This window comes from Exophiala spinifera (genome assembly GCF_000836115.1).
Source record: "Exophiala spinifera strain CBS 89968 unplaced genomic scaffold supercont1.10, whole genome shotgun sequence".
Taxonomy (NCBI): Eukaryota; Fungi; Ascomycota; class Eurotiomycetes; order Chaetothyriales; family Herpotrichiellaceae; genus Exophiala; species Exophiala spinifera.
In genome coordinates this window covers 1-20,351 of record NW_015622522.1, presented here as the reverse complement: position 1 = coordinate 20,351, position 20,351 = coordinate 1, and the positions used below count along the sequence as shown (strand labels likewise).

The following is a 20,351-nucleotide window of genomic DNA, read 5'->3' as shown; positions in this document are numbered from 1 at the left end:
GGGTAAGTATAATTTCGTGTAGAGAGTGCGCAGTTATATTTACTACTCTACCCTTCCACATCAACCTTTCGATGAGCCGACCTCACAGCCTCACAATAGTCTTCGGCGTACAGAGCCGCTTTTTGAATCGGCGTCATGTGCATAAAGGGGTGAGGAACACCTGTGTATCGTCTGACCGTGACCTTGACGCCAGCCTCCACCAATTTCTCGGCATAAGCCTCCCCCTCATCGCGTAGAGGGTCGAGTTCGGCTGTGGCCACAAATGTAGGACACAAGCCCTTCATATTGCCATTTATAGGACTTCTGTAGAACTCAGGGAGCGCAGCAATAGCCTCGAGGGCTCTGGGGTCGCGAGGGAATGCGACGTCTCTGAAATATGCTAGCCGGGCCCAGTTCAAGCAGGGGGCAAGGGCATTTTCCGCAATGGACGGGTACGGCGATTTCAGCGGGCTCGTGAGGTCACCGAAGCTCTGTGTCGTGGGCACGGCGAGGAATGCTAGGCAGTCAAAGGTCAGTGCACTGGTGATCCCAGTCCGGTACTCGCCTCAAGGATTACAGTATCCCTCGGGTGGGAAGCAACATACCTAGCTTGAGGGGGATATCCTCGTCTCGAGCCAGCTGCTGGATCACAGCAGCGATCGCTCCCCCTGCGGATATGCCTCCAACAGAGATGGAGTCTCTGTCGCCATTGATATCCTGGCTATGATCACGAAGCTACAGTTCGGGAAACAAATCAGCTGATCTTGTTTCCAATTTTGTCGTTGATGTGCCTTTCTCCAGGAAGACTAGAGAGCGGCCATCTGCGAGAGTCGACGTACCCAGCGCACAACAGCCCAGGCGTCTTCGTGGCCATCACCAAAGGTATGTTCTAGTGAGAGTTACAGTGTTAGCGATTGTCTTGAAATCTGGGGAGCGTACTTCAATACACAGTCGTGTGCAAACTTACCTGGCATAAGTCTGTAATCAACGTCCAACACCAGTACGCCCACGTTTTCCTGGATCAATTTGCAAAGTTCGGCGTCGCCTTTAAGTCCTCCAAACACAAATCCACCTCCTGCCGAAATGGGATCTTGTCAGATCACTGCCGTATGTAGGGCTTAATGATGAACATGGCAATTCTTACCATGAAAATTGACATGGAGCGGGTACGGGCCGTCACCAAATTTCACCGCGTCGGGGTGGTAGCATCGAACCTTGAACTCGTATCCATCGTGCGACAACAGCTGCATGTCCTGGATGTGGCTGCTTCCCGTATAGTCCCTCTCCCAGGGCGAGTTGTATTTGGTCGGGTTGCTTCTGATTTCCCTGACGTTGATCTCATGGGTTGGTGGTTTCCAAGCAAAATACTTGTTGTAGTATTGCACGAAATCCTCATCAAGACGTGGAAGAAAGTCCGGGTGGATAGCGTTAGGGAGTGCGCCGTTTTCATATTTTTCTGTAGTTGGACCACCGTTGGTCTGTGGAATTGATGAGATAGTCATGGTACACTAGTGATGCTCCTTTAAGATATTGCCGTTTCAAACAATGACAGTAGTAGATGGTGTCTTAGTGAATCGGTCGAGTGCAGAGAGAAACTGGCGAAACCCTTTTGGAGTGGTGATAGGAGCTTTTGTATAGAAGTCCAGCGAAAATATCCTGTGAGGCGGGCAAGCGAGCACCACATGCCCTCGCACCTACGGACCCGGATGATGTGCATCGGCATTACCGACAGTGGGTCGGCCTCCACAAACCAGTCACATGCTGTCATGTTCTCTGAGAAAGGACTTGCTGGTTCAGCCATCCAAGGCCATGGAACCACTGAAGTCCAAAAATGCACTATCTTCAGTGCTGTATGGCCAGCCACGCGTCAAAACAGCCCAGATATATCTCTGCTTCTCAGATGGAAGGCTCCCCATACTGACGCTGTTGAAACAGAGGAATGAATAGAGATTAGTGGGCCAATCTAACTGCGGTAGTCCGTCTCCCAGCTGTGGTCTATACGAACTCCAGGGCTCTTCGCCACCTGGGTTTTCCGTGCCTTCTTCCGTGTCCATGTTGTCCAAAGTGCTGGGCAGTATACTAGGGTCACCACGGTAGGCATACTCGTAGAGAGCCCGCATCTCATCGAGTCCTTTCAACCACACTCCAGCGATCTTCCAGGAATGATGCCGCCAGCCAACGAGCAACTGTCGAAAGGTTTCAAAATACTCCATTGCACGTCCTTTGTCTAGCTCAAACTCTTGGGGATCTGCAGTGTACTGCAGCCACAAGAGCGGACTTGCCGCGGAGAACATGGCGAGAGCGACAAATATTCCGCCGGCGCTAACTGGAGGCTCAGGACGAGATTGCCTGGAGAATGTCTCCGTGATAAGCTCCCCAATGGCAAGGGCGTTTGACACGCAGGTGGAGACCAAACTCGGCTCACGATGGAGGAACGACCAACCTGCAGCGTCCGAATAATCAAGGAGGATCGAGGACCCGTCTGTCTGGGGTAGGTATTCTTGATGGGCCACGCACCAGGCGCTCAAGAGGAGACAGTGTAGTGCGATAAAAGTGGGACCTTGACCCAAGGCCGAATGAACTTTGTAATTCTCTTCGGACCAATGCAGTCTCGTGGGAAGGGCAGCTGCCCAATCCTTCACTGATGCCGAAAGCAGAGAAAACCGGCTAAACGTATCGGTAGGCGGAAGTGGTTCGGACCTTCTCCCGTGGGAGACGTGGAAGTCTGCCATGTCGCTCCAGAGAGAAAGGCACTTTAGCAAGTATGGAACGAGACCAAGATCTGAGGCACTCCCTGTATACTCTGCGAGTGTGAGCAAAGTTACCCCTCGAGTAGGATCTCCGTAGGCGAAAGAGACATCGGTACTAGGGAGCGCGATTGCCACATTCTTCAACGACAAAGTATGCGGCTTGGTCAGGAAAAAAGCCAACAGTCGGTCGAATTGAAGACATGCCCAAAAGGTTCGTCGCCGGATCTCCCGCTCGTGCTCCGAGTGCTTGTCATGGTACTCCTTGTTGAGTCGCATTGCCTGGGCCATTCGTATAGCCGTCCCAGCATACATCCAGTGGCTCAACCCCAAGTCCGAGAGCAGTGCTGATAAGCAGAGGACAAGGTTTCCCTGGATATTTGGAACTACTCTTGTTAGCACGTGATTGTGCGAGCAAGGCGATTTCATGCAGCATGCCTACCACTGGGATGATCTGAACTCTCGCGTGCTAGGCATTGGGCCCTCTTCGTGAAGTGTCGATAGGCTTCAACCTGAGAAGAAAAGCCGAAGAAGCTATTTACTTCGTCCTCCGTAAGGTATCGAATAACGAGTGAAATGATCGCTGTTACCAGAAAGTGGTTCTGGGGCTTGGTTCCGTCAAATTGTGACTGTCGGAAGAAGGAGCAAAAGTCAATGGCGGAGTGTTTCTCGAAAAAGAGAGCCATGCAGAGTTTGAGCCCTTCACTGCTTAGCGGTAACGTGTTGGTGGCGGTCCTCAGAGAAGGGTCGTCCAGGGAGAGGTGCCAAGACGGTATAGTGGATGTATCACCTCCAGCAAATGCGTTGATAACATTTGGTGGCCATTCACACATGATATCTTTTGCTGAGCAGTAATTGCACCGTGGGTGGACGCCGTTACACTTTGTCTTTCGACGACGACTGTCCATGCAACATTAGCAATAGCGCCGCCACAAGCAAGGCGAGGAGGCAACGACCTACCATGTGCGACAGGCTTGTGGCGTTCGCCTGATCTCGCTCCTAGAAGGAGCCATCGGCTTGGGGTTTAGATAAGCATCCGATGCTGAAGCTGAAAATGAGTGATAAGAGAGCGAGAATGGCAGGATGAAAATCAGAAGAAGGAGGAGAGGTCGGATAACCCGTAGGTTTTGAAGAACAATGAAGACGTTGCTTTATCGGCATGATTGCCCTTTTTGGCACAAACTCAAGGTAGTTATCGGCTTCCATCCGATTATCTCGGACATGGCCTCAAACTCTACCCTACACTTTCTCTGCCCACGGGAACGAGAGCAGGCTAGAGGGAGCCGAGAGCCTGAGGCATGATGGACAAAGATGCTCGACTATATGAAGAACTGGACATGCCATCGGCGAACAACCGAGTCTCTCATCAGTCTATTTTTCTCTTCACACAAGCCATGCCAACATGGTAGCGACAGTCGAAAATCCAGCTATCGAACGCAGCATCACCCCCATCAAGGACGTGAAACTGTTGCCGGAACCATCATGTCACGAAGCCCAGGAGACCTGCATCGATCCAATAGTAGTGAGAAAGCTCAAGAGGAAGGCGGATTCCATTCTCCTGCCACTCTTAGCCTTTGCCTATCTTTTGAAGTGCGGATCATGTTCATGCCACGTTACGGTTGGGACAGTATGTAATACTAATGCCTTCTTATAGTTCTCTAGATCGAAGCAATGTATCAAATGCACATACGGCCGGCCTCGCGAAAGATCTCAAGTTGGTGGGGAACCAGTACAACCAAGTTTTAACCTACTATCAAATTCCTTTCGTCGTCTTTGGACCCTTTGCAACAATGGCGACGAAACGATTTGGAGCCAAACGATCGATAGCCACAATGCTCTTTGGATTTGGATGTGCATCCCTTGCGACAGGCTGGGTCAGAAGTTTCCACACCCTTGTCGTCTGCCGGGTATTTGTAGGACTATTTGAGTCGGGCTTTCTTGCGTCGTCAGTGTCACCCAGATATAACCCCTTGGCATTTGTGTTGCTTGTGTGTGCTGATCAACTGACTATGGTCTTTTGGTCGCCAGAATTATCTACTATCTCTCTATCTGGTACACGAGAAACGAGCTTGCGACTCGCTTAGGGATATTCTATGCCGCTTTGACTGCATCGTCGGCTTTTGGAGGACTCCTTGCTTTCGGAGTTTTCCAAATCAAAGGTGGATCTTATTTCAACTGGAGCTACCTCTTCTTCCTTGAAGGAGGTTTGACGTTGCTCTGGAGCATTGTGGTATTCCTGCTGCTGCCCTCTGATACACAGAGTGGTCGATTCTTGACTGCAGACGAGAAAGACGTAGCACGGCAGCGTCTGGAATTGGACTCTGTTCAGACATTGGATGACAAGTTCAACTGGAAAGAGGCCATCGGCGAGTTCACCACCTTTCATGGCTATGTCAGATGCGTTCAGGCGTTTGCCGTTGGTGTTATCCTCACCTCAAACGCCAACTTCCTTGCCATGATCGTGGCCAGGTTGGGGTACAGTGTCGTGAAGACCAACCTGGTATGTTCTCCGTATAACCTCTTCCGTCGTTCGAGAGTCCAAAAGCTAAATTTCGGTTCTCACAGTATACCGTGGCTCCAGCATTGACAGGTGCTGTTATTCTTGTTGTATGGTGTGTCTCATCCGACCACTTCGGAGAACGAGGCCTCCATATAGCCGGCTCTGGATTGTTGAGCTTGATAGGGTACACCATTTTGTCCACCGTGCCCACCAAGAAAACTGGGGTGGTTTACTTCGCCATGTTTCTTTGTACTTCCGGTGTAAGTGCCTTTTCGGTCGAATCTCAGATACAACTGTCTCTAACTCGTTTTTCCTTCTAGGCTTACCCGGCAACCCCGCTCAACGCCGCCTGGGCATCTGCCAACATTCCCAATCTGAATGCCCGAGCCCTGACGTGTGGATTGATCATAGCCTGCGCTAACTGTGGTGGGTTTCTCTCCGCAAATATCTACAAAAGCAATGAAGCACCACGATACGTGACGGCGCTTCATACCAACATCGGGATGTGCATTGCGGTTATCGTCATTTCCGCGTCATATGGTGGTTGGATGAGATTGGAGAATCGGAAACGCGATACTGCGCAGAGTGTCGTGAAAGCAGGGGACTATATTACCGGTGGGATCTCGAGCATGAAGGATCCGGCATTCAGATTCCGAGTGTGAGAAGTGAGGCGCAGGTATCCAGAGCGCACTGCTTATTGGTGAGCGACATGAGATTGAACTTACTTAGTGGTAGTGGTCAGGTGTTAGGAATGTCTCGAGGGACAGGCCTCTGCAGAGTGATAACACGACAGAGGGTTGAAGTATTCCTATTTAGGGGCTGGCTGATGTGGACAACGCCAGTAGCTATGGGGCAAATGACTGTGGCGCAGGAAAGACAGAAAGAGCACAAAGGATCCCAAAGGAGAGAGATACCTTGCACCGGTTCTCGCAATAGCAGCCTTTTTCCCACCAGTATCCATGCCCTCAACTGGGCAGAATGATCAGTGATGAATTGCTCCCTTGAAGGTTCCCGACTTAGAACACTTCCAGATATATCTCTTCGAGGCTAAGACAACAGTCGAAGGTCTCAATTGAGCGGCTTGGTCGACCGCAGCTTAGATAGAGCATTTACCGGGATCACGGTGTCGACGATGTACCCAGCCGTCGTTAATCAGAGTATCAACATCGGTGTCCCTCCTGAGATCAAGAAACTTGCCAACATGATCAAAAGCAGGCCTAAAGCTCAGATGATCAGGATATTTAGTCGCTCACATTCAAGTCTCGTAGACTCCTGGAATGGCAAACTGGTTTATCCGTAACAATGCGATTAGCATGAGATGACTACCTGGCCTTCAGATGTATTTCTTCTCAACACTCGCTGCACCCTGCCACTGGTCCACCAAGGTAATATACCCAAAGCTTTTCTGGCGAGCTGCATCGCCCACCAAACCAGGGAGCTCCCTGAGCCCACTGCACTCCGTGAAGCGCCTGGTGGTCCTGCACGCTTGGCGGACTTGTGGCTGGTCGGTGCCAAAGCGGAACATAGAATACCCGTCCAAGGTCTCGCTCCAGCGTCGTCTGGGACCGTAAAGCACGCCCAGTACGCTGCAGCAAAATGCCCACACTGCGAGGAGCGCAAGTACAGGCTGCGCCGGGACATCCCCGCGACTAACGATGAGAGTCTGCGGCACTGTGGTCAGATTGCCCAGGAAGAAAGCGGAGCGAGCTTGCACGGTCGGCTTGCTCATCTCCAGCGCGTACGCTTTGTGCGCGCGCATCATACTGGTCACGAGCTGTGTGGAGTTGATCAATTGCAGCTGCTGCCAGGTTGTGGTCGTGGTCAGATTGACATTTCCTTCGTCATCGCAGTAGAGGGGCTGGCGGTAGAAGGCGTCGACCGATTTGTACAGGTTCTGCAGCCATGAGATGTTGGAGGCGACGTAGGCCATGGGGTTTAGGTCCATGTTCGAGTCCGCGGTCCATTCCACGTTGAGGCTGTTGATTGTGTCCACAAAAGCTTGTTCGCCATACATGTCTTGGAGGGACAGCGCGGCCGAGACTTCGCTGCGGAATATGCGTGGGATCGCCGTTGCCAGAGGCACCGGAGTTGCCGAGACGAGGGCGTCCGCCTCTTGGTCGACGAACTTGGTGTAGGTGCCCGTCCGGCCGTCCACGGTCGCGGAGCCGGTTCTGTAGCTGGAACGACATTGTACGCCAATGGCGTCGAGTTCCTTCGGACTCATATCCGTCTGGCCGGTCAACATGGCTGTGAGGTTTGTGTGCGTGAACGTCTTCTTGAACCCCCTCACTATCGTGCCAAGATCGTTAGAAACCACCTTCTCGAGCGGGGCACACTTCTGCACCATTTCGATAGGATTCTGCCACAGCGCGGCCTCGAGGAGCACGGGCTTGACATTGCTAAACGGCACATCGAACCCGAAGTCTGAATCTTTTTGGTGTTTGACTGCCAGCTCCATCATGCCTACCGGGAAGTTCACACTGTCCAGGATGTTGAGATTGAGTAAGGTTTCGTTCGCGATGGGAGACAGCAAGTAGACGTCGAAGTCACACAGATCTGGAAGGCCGCTGTATTCAGGCAGGCCCTCTGACGAGTTGAAGTTGATGGGTGGGCATCGGGGAGCTGTCCCGTCATCGTTGCGCTGGCTGAGAAGCTCGAATTGCGAGATCGAAGACACAACGCTGCAGTTGAGCGATGTTTGAAGTCCCCAGGCCTCACCTTCTACGATGGAGCTCGATTGTGGAGCTATAAAAGTGGTTATGTTGGCCTCATCGGGCCAGTTGTTCGGAAAGGCCTTGAGCCAGCTTCTATCAGCTTCCGATCTGCTGCCGGCTGGGAGATAGTATGCTGACTTCTCGTAGAGGACGGATGGAGATGAAGATCGCCATCGGTTAAATGAGCGGGTGAAGACGTCTTCGAGGTTCTGGTCGAGAAAGGTTTCGGGTCGCAGACCAACCAGATTGGCGCGATATGCTGTGGAACTTCTTGTCGTCGTGTAACCATTCATCAATTGTAGAGTGAAACCAGACAAAGGCAACGCAACGTAAGGAATGACACTGATGAGTCCCAGCAACAGCCACGCTGGTGATGGCCTGCTGCGTATCTGAACCCAGCCGGCCGGGCCTGACCAAGTCTGGAGAGGAGAAAATTGTCAGTGCCGTCTACAGCCAACAAGAGGGTAAGCTACTAACCCTGTCACAATGTATCATTAATTGCATGGCATTGCCCGGCGCCCACCGCGGGTCCATGAGAAGGGCAGCCTCGATGCCAGCGAGCCCATACTTGCTCATCCCAATCCCCACTGCGCTCACGACGAACCTGTAAGACGGCGTCAGCGATGACGAGGAGCTATAGAAACATGAGTCGGCCGGTATATACCATATATAATACGCCCATAGTCCAGCTGGGGGCCCCCAAGGTACGGGGCCCGAGTTGTCATAGCCCTCGATCCAGTAAGCCCACAGGCCGGCATAGTAACCAGTCATGAGGATGGGCACGCAGATGCACGTTACGGTCCTGAGCAAGAAGACCTGCATGCGGTCGCCATCGGGGCTGTCGATGGCGAAGGCAGATGACGGCTCGTGCATTGTGGCATTGCTACCATATCGCGTCGAATTCTCGTCGGATAAGACCTCGCTGTCTTGCTTCGCACCGCGCAGGGACACGACCGAGTATAGAGCCTTCGACATGGCTCCGAACGCACGACGGCTCTGACGAAGTTCTCCGCTCCAGTTGCTCCAAGATTGAGATAAAAGAAGGGTTTCGTATGTCCTTCTACTTCGCCGAGGCTCTTCTGCCGCCGAGAGACAGGCAACGACAATAGTCAAATACTGCCCATGAAGTCTAGCGAGGCTGTGCTGTCTTCAAAAGGCTGCCCTAGGTGGAATTGTAGTGGCTCAGTCGGGCCACGCTGGGCGAAAACGAAGGTCGGCGATAGCTATCTGCCTTGAATGCGGAATATCAACATCGGACGCCCACAGGACAAACACAGCGAAAATGTGGGATATCGAACCATGTCTAAGGCGTCCCATCGCTACTCGACCCCGAAGACACGAGTTGTAATCAAGGCACCGGCGGTTCCAGGGGCTGCGCCTCCTTTTCAGCTTGAGGGTTTGAGCAGCGCTGGGAAATCAACACGCGTGGGGCCTCGCGCCCGGCCAAGGCCACAGGGTAAAGATCCTGAAACACACCCCCTGGCTACGTCCAATCAGCATCACAACTACTCAAAATACTCGCTTTCCTGTCGTAGTCTTTCAGGGTCCAACGCACTGCCCACCCTCATGATGCTCGAGCCCTGAGTGCGCCACGAAAAGGTGAATGATCAAGAAACTGGAACATGTTGTGAGACGGTTCCATGTATGTATTACATTCTACAATCCCAGTAACAGCAATTTAGACAAGCTCGGATCTCCCGTGAGGACTAGCTGCTCTGGAAGAGACCAAAACATTGGGTCGTGGCTTAGAACAGCTCCTCACGCGAGCACTCAACACATATATCTAGTGGCTATGCCGAGCGTTATCGCTCTCCCTCGCACTCTTAGGCTTCCTGTGACCACCATGCCGACACCAAATGCTCGATACAACGTGTCATTGTCCCCTAGACATCTACCACCTTGCGCACCCAACTCCAGAAGTAGCGCCGCGGCGAAAGGGGGAAGCACCCAATTATTGGTCTACACAAGACCTTGCCACTACGGTAGTGATGACACCACACTCGACACCACGTTGCTACCTAGTCGAACACTCGATACAAATGACCCCTCTTCGCCAACTGAAGCAAATACTCTGAAACCCCAACGATCTTGCGCGCCGAGGTTGGTAATGCAAGACTACAAAAAGCATATCGTCTGGGCTTGTCTCCTGATTCTTACTCCTCTTCCGCTAGCGGCTGTTCTGATCTCTTTGATTTATGCCAATCTAGAGCCTCAAAACTATAGTCCTGGCTTCCCTGATAGCCTTACCATAAACAGCATGAACTAATCACACGGTGATCAAGAGTACTATGTAAACTGCTCATCAACCAGGCTTGTATTCATCTCGTTGCTCTCCTCGACCTTGGCATTTACGATGGTACCCGTCGCCACGAGCCTCTTTAGGTACGTGGCGGCGCTTATAATGCAAAAAGGTCCGACATTGGTAAGTCGTTATACAAATTCGAGCTCGCGATCCGGCTGCTTAGAGGCAACTTCATGGACCTGTACCATTACTTCAGGTACGTATTCCACCCAAGGCGGAGCAGGTTCGCTGCGGTCATAGGCAGAAATATATCCTCTCGGATGGTCAAGCTTTGTTCTTCTAAGTATGTCGATATATCTCCACACAAACCCTGGGGAAGGAGGCTCCAGAAACCGCGGACATGGGACAAAGAAATAACAGGCCCTAGTTAGTGAATAAGCAAGCCTTCGAGGGTCTGGGGTACCAAATGTCATTCCAAAGAGACAGATCTAACCATTTTCGTTTGGTTAACTGTACTATACGGGACAAGGTTGATTATTCTGCGACAGCCTAAGGCTGTGCTGTGTGCATGCCTGGCTTATATAAGCAGTCTGCAAAAGTCCTACACTTTGGGACTACCAGTGCGTCCTTTGCAACGGACTCCAGATTGTAAACTCCAGGTTATGAAGCATGTCATAGTACTGAGTGTTCAGAGCTTCGGGTCTGAGAAATCATGATATAGAGTAAGGGGACTCCCATGGCATATCATTCTGAACCCTCGTGTAGATTTCTCAGATACCTTCCTTCGAGTTGCATTTAGTAGAACTATTGGAGGCTATGAGACTGAGTTATTTCCCTAACTGAAGCAAGGACCTTTGATACCTAAGTAGTTATTAAGAGGATGCGAAATCCCTCAAGCTGGCAACCTCCACTTCGGCACCACCGTTTCCGTAATCCTTAGGCCGCAGCCTTGAGAGCCACTAACCCAGCGCTTATCGAGCTGTCGTCTCACTCTTTGTAGGCTCCATAGTCACCATATGAGCCGTAAGGATTTGCAGCTCCGGGTGGAGGTATGTTATAGGTTCCATAGTCTCCATAGTTGCCATAGTCGCCGTAGTCTGCAGGAGCAGGCTCTGGAGCTGCCTCCTTTTTTTCGACCGCTGCTGGTGCAGCTCCAGGGCTGGCTTCCTTCCTCTTCATGGGAGCTGCTGTAGGATCACGCTTGTAAGCACCATAGTCGCCGTAGCTACCATACGGATTTGCTGCCCTGTTGGTTGTCAAGAGGTGCTCAGCAAAACTTCCTTAGATCTAATAGAATACACTTGAAGAATGCACTTGATGGGGAATTGCCGAGATAGAAACTGGAGAACGCACCCTGAGGGCGGTGGCGAGGGATAAGACCCATAATCACCAAGCTTATAGTCCCCATAGTTCCCGTAGCTACCGTATTGCGGTAAAGCGAGAATTGAGGGCACAAGGGCAAGAAGAATGAGACTTTGTGGACGGAAAAGCATTGTCGAGCTTGGTGAGCCGATATGAGTTAGGCAAGGTCGCACATGCAAGAATGCTGGAATAGGATGACGGGCGCTGAGACTTTATATTGTACCGATTGAAGTTCAAGGATGACGGACCGACAATGCCCCTCAGACTCGCCGTTTCAGTTTCTCGTCTATGTTAGACTGCACCTCAGCGTAGGTGACGTAATGTGCACGAGGGACAGAGCTTAAGCTCGTGTATGCAACTGCGGGTAGTCAGGAGTGGAAATCCAAAACGATATAAGCGAGCGACAAGGAGCTAAAGTGAAATACGAGCCGGCTGACTCAAAATGAAAGGCTGAGATGCAAAGAGCAGTCTGTAAGCGGATGGTCTCATTGATGAGACAGTTGTGTTCCCTTTTTACAAACACAATCCTAAATACAATTCCCATTAACTACATCGCTGACATTGCTGTACCCTGGTGTCTACAGCACGACAGAGAGCCATCCGACGAAGTAAATGAATCCCGGAGCACCTCTTCAAACATGGAACTTTTGAATAAAATACTTTGCTGAACAATTTAAGCGTACTGGTAGCCCGTACATAGTTCCATCACGTCAACATTACGGAGCTCTAATCCGTCAGATAGCTTCCACAAGATCCGACCTGGTGACATGGTCAGATTAATTGTTACGTAACTCGGGTCATCATCGAGTAGTAGCCAGTTCACCTGACCAGGAAAGAAACCGAATCCGTGTCACTCTTCGTGAGTCTAACTTAGAAACGGGAGAGGTAGAATAAAAGTAGAAAAGATTAACGACTTGCGACTGGTTCGGACTCCTGGAGTGGTCACGCAAACTTTGTAGACATGGTTCCCCGCAGGCCGGGCTCAATGGATCAGCACTCTGATAGTTCAAAACGTACCCGGCAATATACGAAAGCAAGCAAACCTTATCGTAGCTACTAGGCCACTCGACGCGTAGGCCTGTGCTTGACCGCAGCAGCTGCCATGGAGGTAGCCAAGGCAAGTGCATAATTCAGCTTTTTCATTCTAGCTACATTTTTCGAAGGCTCGGGCATTGGCAGGCTCAGCTACACCTCAGAAGGGGAGCACGTCAATGCGCATAACATGTCGCCTTTTTCTTTCTGAGATTGTACTTCCGGGAGAGTATTGGAGCGAAATATTGGCGCGTAACTCCCTTTTACCTCGGAGCTATGAAATTATTTTCAAAGAATATAGCGAGCGGCGAAGTCGAGGATCATGAATCTTTGCTTCAAAATTCGGAACTCCAGGGATACCTACAAGATCCAAATTCCCCAAAATTTACTTTGTCCCTGGGCCAGGTTTTAATTGGGACCTTCTTGATTCTTACTCTCTTCTCCGGAGGACTGTTGGCGGGTCTCGGATTTGCATGGAATCGAAATGCAGACTGTACGACGCAAGTCACACAGGGCTGTAAGTACCTCTCACAGGTATAATGATTTTGAAGAAGAATAAGTTTGACAGTCGCAGCACCCCTCCTTGAGGATATCTCCCTATCATACAAAACAATCAGATTCAACGGAACCTTCTTAGACGAAAACATCTATCGCCAAAGTGCCAGCCCTGAAGTTGACGCTGCTTGGCAAGCTCTAGGATCCAACTGTGAGTCTGCCTAATCTACTTATCGCGACAGACTTGGCTAAGTAGGTTGACTGTGCCAAAGATCGTAGCGTTGCTATTCCAGAAGATCGGGCCTCCGAAGCTGGTCTGCGACGAGATCAGGTTAGGATAAATCCGAAGTATGGGGGAGGATATCCTGCGAATGTTGAAGGGCTCCATCAACTTCACTGTCTAGTACGTTCCACCCCAAGTGCTCCGGGTTGAGCAGAATAGCTCTCTAACGGGCTGCAGAATCTCCTTCGACAAGCCTTGTATTACAACTTTGACTACTATCATGCACTGAAACAAGGAGCTTTCAAGAACGACGATAACATCCTCAAAAAACACGTCTGTAAGTCTGGTTACCAAACCCTTCGGAAACGGTCAATAACAAGGCTGTTGCAGCTCACTGCCTTGACATTCTTCGACAGCAGTTGATGTGCACAGTAGACATCGGCGTTCTTGGTCAAGTATGGTACAATCCTTCATCCCCTGCTCCCTTTGTCGATTTCAACACGATGCACAAGTGTAGGAACTTTGAGGACGTAAGAAAGTGGGCCGAGGCGAGGCAATTGCCGAAAGATGTGCCTCCAGATTTCTTGCAACCTCCCGCAGACATATCTCATATTTTGCCTGGAGTGCCTTGACTCCTTCTGAGGAGTAAGACAAAGGGTTGATCTCCAGTTAGCGTCGCTCATTCAGAAGATTTAGTTCTGTAGGTCAGCTGCGGGCAAATACATCCGAGGGATCAGGTGTGAAATCACAAGAGCCGTGACTCTCGGGGGGTAAATAAGGATGACCAAATTCGGCGTCCAATTAATCAAACCTTTCCAAGAGGCCTTGACACGATTCGGACATCATTCAAAGCTGGACAATGCGATGACAGGTTCAAACTCAGTCATTGGTTTCGATATAGCAAAGGCCCGTGGATTAGAGTTCCACATCAATCAGCGCCTCCAATCTTTAATGTTTTGTTATCCGTACTGTAGTTCGGTCTAGCCTTATGCCATGACCGATCCTAGTGGGGCACCAAATTGGCCTTTGCCGCAACCCAATCCCAATGTAGGGTTAGTGCTAAGTTAAGTTCAACATCTGTCCCTGGAGAGATTTCTACCGAAGGCGGCACAGGGACTTCTCTAATCCGGATCTAGAAGGAGCAAATCAATGCCAAGGGGGCGGGACAGAAAATTAAGCGGGATCCCCAGAAGGTTTCTGGTACATGTGCGTACACTCAAGCTTGGCTCCCCTCAGGTTTCCACTCTTTGGAAAGGTCTCGACTCCAGGCTAAAGGTAGATACGAAGTAGCTGAGCAACCATCAATTATTAAATTCTGCTCAAACCAGCTCCACTTCCAGGCCGCGCTGTTCGCAGTATTCGTTACATGGAGCGAGATGACATCCGAGGATGTCGTGGACCGAAGGGCAACTGGAAGATGTGGTCAACCGTCTGCAGGTCCATCCTGACTTCATTGGCACCGTGGCTGTATGCTCCGCCGCCAGAATCACCCCTTCTCCCGCCAGATCAGAAACCCAAGGGGAACTGTAAACGACCTCCAACCCACGACAGAAGAATCTCTCGGTGGATGCTGACGAAAACCTCTATTTATACTCCGATAACCGTGCTGATCAACCATCAAGGATCCATTCATTCACCGACAGCTGTGCTGGCCCCAACAGTCGACTCGCGAGTTGTAGTCGTTATGCTTTTGCTTCGACACTCCTTTTTACTTCTTGCAACACCTTTAATTCACTATACACTTCCAACATCGCCACGCGACCACACCACATCAAGCCGGCCAGCATGCTGGTGAACACGGAAGCCTCTACCTAGCTACCCAGTTCTCGGATGCCCAACACGGCGGTAAAGTGCAAGAGCGGGTTGACATAGACCTGAAATGCCATATTCTGCATCCACTATGCAATCCAATATTCGAAGACCGCCCGATTCAGCACCTGACATCGCTCCTGGTGATCCTCGTTGTTGATGTCGACCTCTTCATGGGCTAGTTGCACACTGCGAGCCATTTCTGCGGCAGCGATACTGACCTGGTCCAAGAGTCGCCGCTGGTCGGGGTTTAATGTAATGCTGTGCTGAGCTTAAGTCTCCTCACGAGATAGCCAGTCTACACGAAGACAGTAGACTAGATATCGCTTAACGTACCCACGATAGTCCAGTATAGACTTTTTTGAGCTCTTGATCTTGAATGGCATTTTCTGTTGTCGCTCTTCATCTCGCTTCTTCTGTCTATCCACCTTCTATGTCCATATATTGTTAATATTAAGAGAGGCGGTTATTAATGTGACCTTATCTTCTTTGTCCATTGATTGATTCTCCTTCTTGTCTTGAACTGTTCAGTACTTAGCGAATCAACCGCGAGAAAATGTCTATAGCTAAACCTGAGCTTAGCCTGCCTTATTCTCTAAATAAGACTGCTCTTGATCATGATATTCTCGGCGCTTACAACTCCGCATTAAATATCATTACAGCTATACCTAGCGAATATAAGTAGTTTGGAGATCGAGGCACTCTATGCCGATATACAGATCATGAAGAGATCTTGTATTATTAAAGCGACAATATATACTAGTATGTCTTAAAGTTAATGGCCTGTGCACTGATAAATATTATGTTAGTGGATTTTAATCGCCTTCTTCGGGCGAATACTCGCTTTACAATACAAACAGAGTAGTATACAGTGCTGGGCCAAGAATAATAGTTCTGATGAACATTTTATATTGTTAGCCATCCTAAATAGCTACTTAATAATAATTCAATTGTGATAATGTTATAATCTATAAGTTTATGTCATTGTACTACACGTGTAAGCTGTTAGTGTTTACAGAGTCGCGTAGCCTCGCGTAGCCTCGCGTATCTCTGTCCCTGTACCACCTTAAATTTTCACCACCGCTTCACTTACTATAACAGGAGTAAAGGGGGAAGCACCAGGTGCACAGGGCTGTAGTCAATCTTGCAACATGAGTCGGGAGCTGAGAGACGCTCGTGGAACACTCCTTCTTTCTTCGCAACGCTTGATTGTCTGCTCTAGGCCACGCTTGACGGTGCGCCGAAGCGCGCGCTGCACCTGGAGTCCGTAGAGAACACTGTGGACTTGGTTGGGACTTCGCTGTCACCGCGCATCACTCTGTACGCGGTCTCTGTACACACATGTTGACTATGCACACCTTTCTGTATGCACTCCGTAGTTGCTTGTTCTCAATCGATTCAATGCGTACGTGCTACATGCGTGCGTGTACTTGCTTGCTCGTGTTCATGGCTACCCATGCCTATTCCTGTATGGCCATCTATGAAGAAAAAAAAGATGAAAAGAAACACTTGCCTAGGCCTCCTTGGCCTAGATGCCACGCTTGCTTGGCTCAGGGCCCACTATGCGGCGACCACCTCCCCAAGGAGGGACACACACCTCCCGACTCACTACATTACTTACCTGAGAAGATGGCATAATAAATTTTGAGAATATACCTTGAATGACTAATTAGAGTCTAGAGCCAAAGTTTCGGCTTCTAAGCTAGAGTGGTGGCTAAGAACTTTGCATGAAGGAACTTTGCATGAACAACCCTAATTTTGTTAGTGCACGTGACGGAACTCAGCCTGAGTTCCATAACCAATACTTCCTAGGTTTCACTTGACGTTCGCCTGCTATAGGTCTGGGGCCTAAATGCTTGTCTACATAGTGGAGGGTAGAGCCCGCGATAATGTGTATAGTAAGATCCGCGAACAAAATCTACAAACCATTACTAGCAATTATTGGATTGATCATACTATATCGTTATATCTACTCTCTTGTTGGGCAATTTTCCAGACCTGGACTGTTGATCTAGGCGTAGACACTTCAGAACATACTAGATACAAAAGTAGAGGTGTTATTCAACAGTATAAAACTCATAAGCAACCTTCTTTTGGTTTTTTTATCTGCCCCAAAACTCCCAGATCCGCCTAGTGTGAACAATTGTCCCAGGGTACCGGTCCCAGCAGATAGCATAATCTCAAAATGGCCTTCAACACGGAAACTACTAGCTTCAAAAGTTCCTCGTCCCTGCGTAATCAATGTACCAGAGAAGCCACCAAAATCCTCTGCCTAGAGGTAGTCGGAAAAGGTGAATTGAGTATTCCCGGCCTTTTCGCCTTAAACCTTAGGAGGTAGATAGATCATCGAGTAGTAGGTTGTCACGGTCGCGTTGAAATCGGGGAGTCACATTTTGACCGTAGCAGGTGTGAAGCGTGGTACATTGTTTAGGGAAAGGTTTTCCTCCCAGGAGACACAGGATACGGCGGACTTGAACGTCTTGGGTGTTGCCATAGCCCTGAGAAGAGATGTGTTGAACAGGCTGAGTTGTGACGACGTCATTACAACCTCTATACTCAAGCCGAAACGCCTCCGAGGAACTCCGCCGCCTAGAACGCTCATTTTTCAGCACTCAACTCACTCTTTTCACAACTATCGATTCACTCATTGAACTATATCACTTTGACAGCAATATATAGGCCGTTCTACTGACGATTATCGGAGCGCTTGTCTCAACTATTGCAGTTCACGAGGAAAGACCGACTTGCGACCCATGATACGGTGGAGAGAAAGGCCTCAATCGGACAGAGAATAGTCGCTCCTTTTACCTATATATATCATAGTCCTCGACCTCCTAGACATCGAGGTCAAACTCGACAATATATTATATCTAACTTCTATTATTTAAGTGTTGTATATTAGTTATGAGCTTGGTTACTGTCTTCGCTAAAAAATCTATCAACACTAAATGATTATAAAGTCTTATTATAATAAGGCTAATCAATTAGACATATCAGATTACCTGCGCGTTATATATACTTAACTATTCACTTAGTAAATTATATATTTTACTATATATTAATCTCAGTAACCTCAATATATCGGAACTAGATCTAAAGTCTCAACTAACGAAATTAATTAATGTTAGGCTTTCTAAGATATCGGATTAGGATAATTGGTTCATTACCATCGAACTTTATGCTAGACAAAAATAAATATAGTAGTATATCGACCTCAATATATAGAAGCCTTTAACTCTTAAGTATCCGAGAAAATCAACCCTTGACAATATTAAACTAGGAATAACTCTTCTCTTAGAACTCACTTTAATAGAACGAGAAGATCTTCGCTATATATAGAGAGAATAGAAGATAGATTTTCGACAATATAAAATAAAAATAAAGGATATAATCACTTTAAGCACTTAAATAATAGTAAGCATTTTAATTAATCTTTTTTTATTTCTAAAGAGTTAATCTTCTTTATATATAATATTATAAAGGCTTTAATAAAGGTTCGCTCTTATAAATAGGTTTAGAGAACTAGATATATTAACTAAATAAAAGGAAGTGATTAAGACTTTAAAGTCTTATTAATAAATTAATAATTAGCTAGATAAATAGCTTAAAGTTTATAATAAAATAAACTATCTAGATATATTTATCGTTATAAAATATTCTTTTATTTATAAATTCTTATAAACTATTAAATCACTTAACTTAATATTCTTTATAATAAAGAATATAGAGATTCTAGATAAAGAGTTTATTCTTAACTTTTATAATCTTATAGAGTTATTTCGATAACTTAATAGTCTTGAGAAGAGATCTAAAAAAGGCTTTATTTTTTTATATAACTTCTTTATATTCCTTAAAGACTAGAAGGCTAATAATAAATCTTTAATATATAAAATTTATAATGTTTTATAGTGATACTTATAATATTTTTATATTATCGATATAATAAGGCTTTAAGAATAGAGATTTAACTCTAAAAAGTAAGCTATTTATAAGAAAATAAAGAATAATTCTATTTATATAAGATAATTTAAAAGAGCTATAAATATAGCTAATAAAAAGATATCTTTATTTTTATTCTTTATCTTTATAAAGAAACAGAAAAAGGAGATAGCTTTCACTATAACTATAATCTATTTAGGGTCTTTATATTTAGGGTTTATTAATAGAAGCCTCTATAATAAGTGGATTCTAGACTTAAGATTCGATATTTATATATATTATCTAAATATATTAGGCTATATTTCTTAATATTCTTTATACTTTAATAAGTCGCTAATTTATAGCGTCGATAAATATTTAATTAAGTTTATTAGAACTATTACTATAGATATAATATCTTTTATAAGACTCTCTTAAATTATTCTTATAAACGTTCTCTATATTTAAGGCTTTATAATAAAAGTGATCTCACTATTAAGAATAGTAATTAAGGATATTCACTTTATAACTTAAGTATCTCCTGAAATAGAAGAAATATTTACTCGAGATAAAATCTCTATTAATTATATTTATAACTACTTTAATTATCTCACTTTTATATCTTATAAACACTTAATATTTATAATAACTATGTAATAATATAAAGAACTCTTTTATTTGGCCTTTACTTAGCACAAGATATTAGAGTATTCTAGTTTAAACACTATTAAATATCTTTTGAATACTATTAAAGAAGTCTAATGGGTGACTTCGCCTTAGGGTTAGACCAATCCACGGGATAATCGCGATCTTTTTCCCTCGAGAGCATTCTCATCCTCGCCCGACCCTGTCCCCCCTTCTCAAAAGATCTTCCGACCTCGTCGTCGCCGGCTCTCGCCATCGCTTCGCCACCGCCATATTAGTCAGCAAGGTCTTGGCATCCACCGCGGTCGGTCACCCTCTCTCTATTTCGGCATAAATTTATGCCGAAATCAATATCTCTTTAATATCTCTCTATCTTTCTCCCTTATTATTCTTCATTTCCCTCGATCACCATCACTATAGACCTAGTTTCCATCACCACCTTCTTTCCTTTGAATATTTTCGTCCTCAATATTAGTGTGACCATACTATAATTATCTATTTTGGTATACATTTATGCCGAAATACACTTAGATATCTATTGTTCTGTTTTTTGATATATATATATTGAAATACTATAATTATCTATTTTAGTATATATTTATGCCGAAATACACTTAGATATCTATTGTTCCGTTTTTTGATATATATATATTGAAATACTTTAATTATCTATTTTGGTATATAT

General features: G+C 47.1%; 7 protein-coding genes across 7 annotated transcripts; 3 read left to right on the top strand and 4 right to left on the bottom strand.

Annotated features, from left to right (window-relative positions):
• Window positions 1-47: 47 nt before the first annotated feature.
• On the bottom strand, window positions 48-1,481 carry PV08_11682 (uncharacterized protein; the record flags this gene model as incomplete). Its single annotated transcript, XM_016385990.1, has 5 exons — window positions 48-496; window positions 585-714; window positions 819-868; window positions 947-1,054; window positions 1,124-1,481. 5 exons carry the CDS (start codon window positions 1,479-1,481, stop codon window positions 48-50), a joined length of 1,095 nt encoding a protein of 364 aa, XP_016230122.1.
• Window positions 1,482-1,772: 291 nt separating this feature from the next.
• Window positions 1,773-3,739, bottom strand: PV08_11681 (uncharacterized protein; the record flags this gene model as incomplete). Its single annotated transcript, XM_016385989.1, has 3 exons — window positions 1,773-3,112; window positions 3,169-3,626; window positions 3,687-3,739. The coding sequence occupies 3 exons, from the start codon at window positions 3,737-3,739 to the stop codon at window positions 1,773-1,775; spliced, it is 1,851 nt and encodes a 616-aa protein (XP_016230121.1).
• A 389-nt stretch (window positions 3,740-4,128) lies between these two features.
• Window positions 4,129-5,888, top strand: PV08_11680 (uncharacterized protein; the record flags this gene model as incomplete). Its single annotated transcript, XM_016385988.1, has 5 exons — window positions 4,129-4,316; window positions 4,381-4,671; window positions 4,755-5,226; window positions 5,292-5,486; window positions 5,547-5,888. 5 exons carry the CDS (start codon window positions 4,129-4,131, stop codon window positions 5,886-5,888), a joined length of 1,488 nt encoding a protein of 495 aa, XP_016230120.1.
• Window positions 5,889-6,559: 671 nt separating this feature from the next.
• Window positions 6,560-8,915, bottom strand: PV08_11679 (uncharacterized protein; the record flags this gene model as incomplete). Its single annotated transcript, XM_016385987.1, has 3 exons — window positions 6,560-8,359; window positions 8,418-8,544; window positions 8,605-8,915. The coding sequence occupies 3 exons, from the start codon at window positions 8,913-8,915 to the stop codon at window positions 6,560-6,562; spliced, it is 2,238 nt and encodes a 745-aa protein (XP_016230119.1).
• Window positions 8,916-9,783: 868 nt separating this feature from the next.
• Window positions 9,784-10,206, top strand: PV08_11678 (uncharacterized protein; the record flags this gene model as incomplete). Its single annotated transcript, XM_016385986.1, has 1 exon — window positions 9,784-10,206. One exon carries the CDS (start codon window positions 9,784-9,786, stop codon window positions 10,204-10,206), a length of 423 nt encoding a protein of 140 aa, XP_016230118.1.
• A 963-nt stretch (window positions 10,207-11,169) lies between these two features.
• On the bottom strand, window positions 11,170-11,675 carry PV08_11677 (uncharacterized protein; the record flags this gene model as incomplete). The annotated part of the gene is made up of 2 exons (XM_016385985.1): window positions 11,170-11,428; window positions 11,536-11,675. The coding sequence occupies 2 exons, from the start codon at window positions 11,673-11,675 to the stop codon at window positions 11,170-11,172; spliced, it is 399 nt and encodes a 132-aa protein (XP_016230117.1).
• A 1,177-nt stretch (window positions 11,676-12,852) lies between these two features.
• On the top strand, window positions 12,853-13,926 carry PV08_11676 (uncharacterized protein; the record flags this gene model as incomplete). Its single annotated transcript, XM_016385984.1, has 5 exons — window positions 12,853-13,093; window positions 13,151-13,282; window positions 13,344-13,474; window positions 13,532-13,631; window positions 13,685-13,926. 5 exons carry the CDS (start codon window positions 12,853-12,855, stop codon window positions 13,924-13,926), a joined length of 846 nt encoding a protein of 281 aa, XP_016230116.1.
• Between the last annotated feature and the right edge of the window lie 6,425 nt (window positions 13,927-20,351).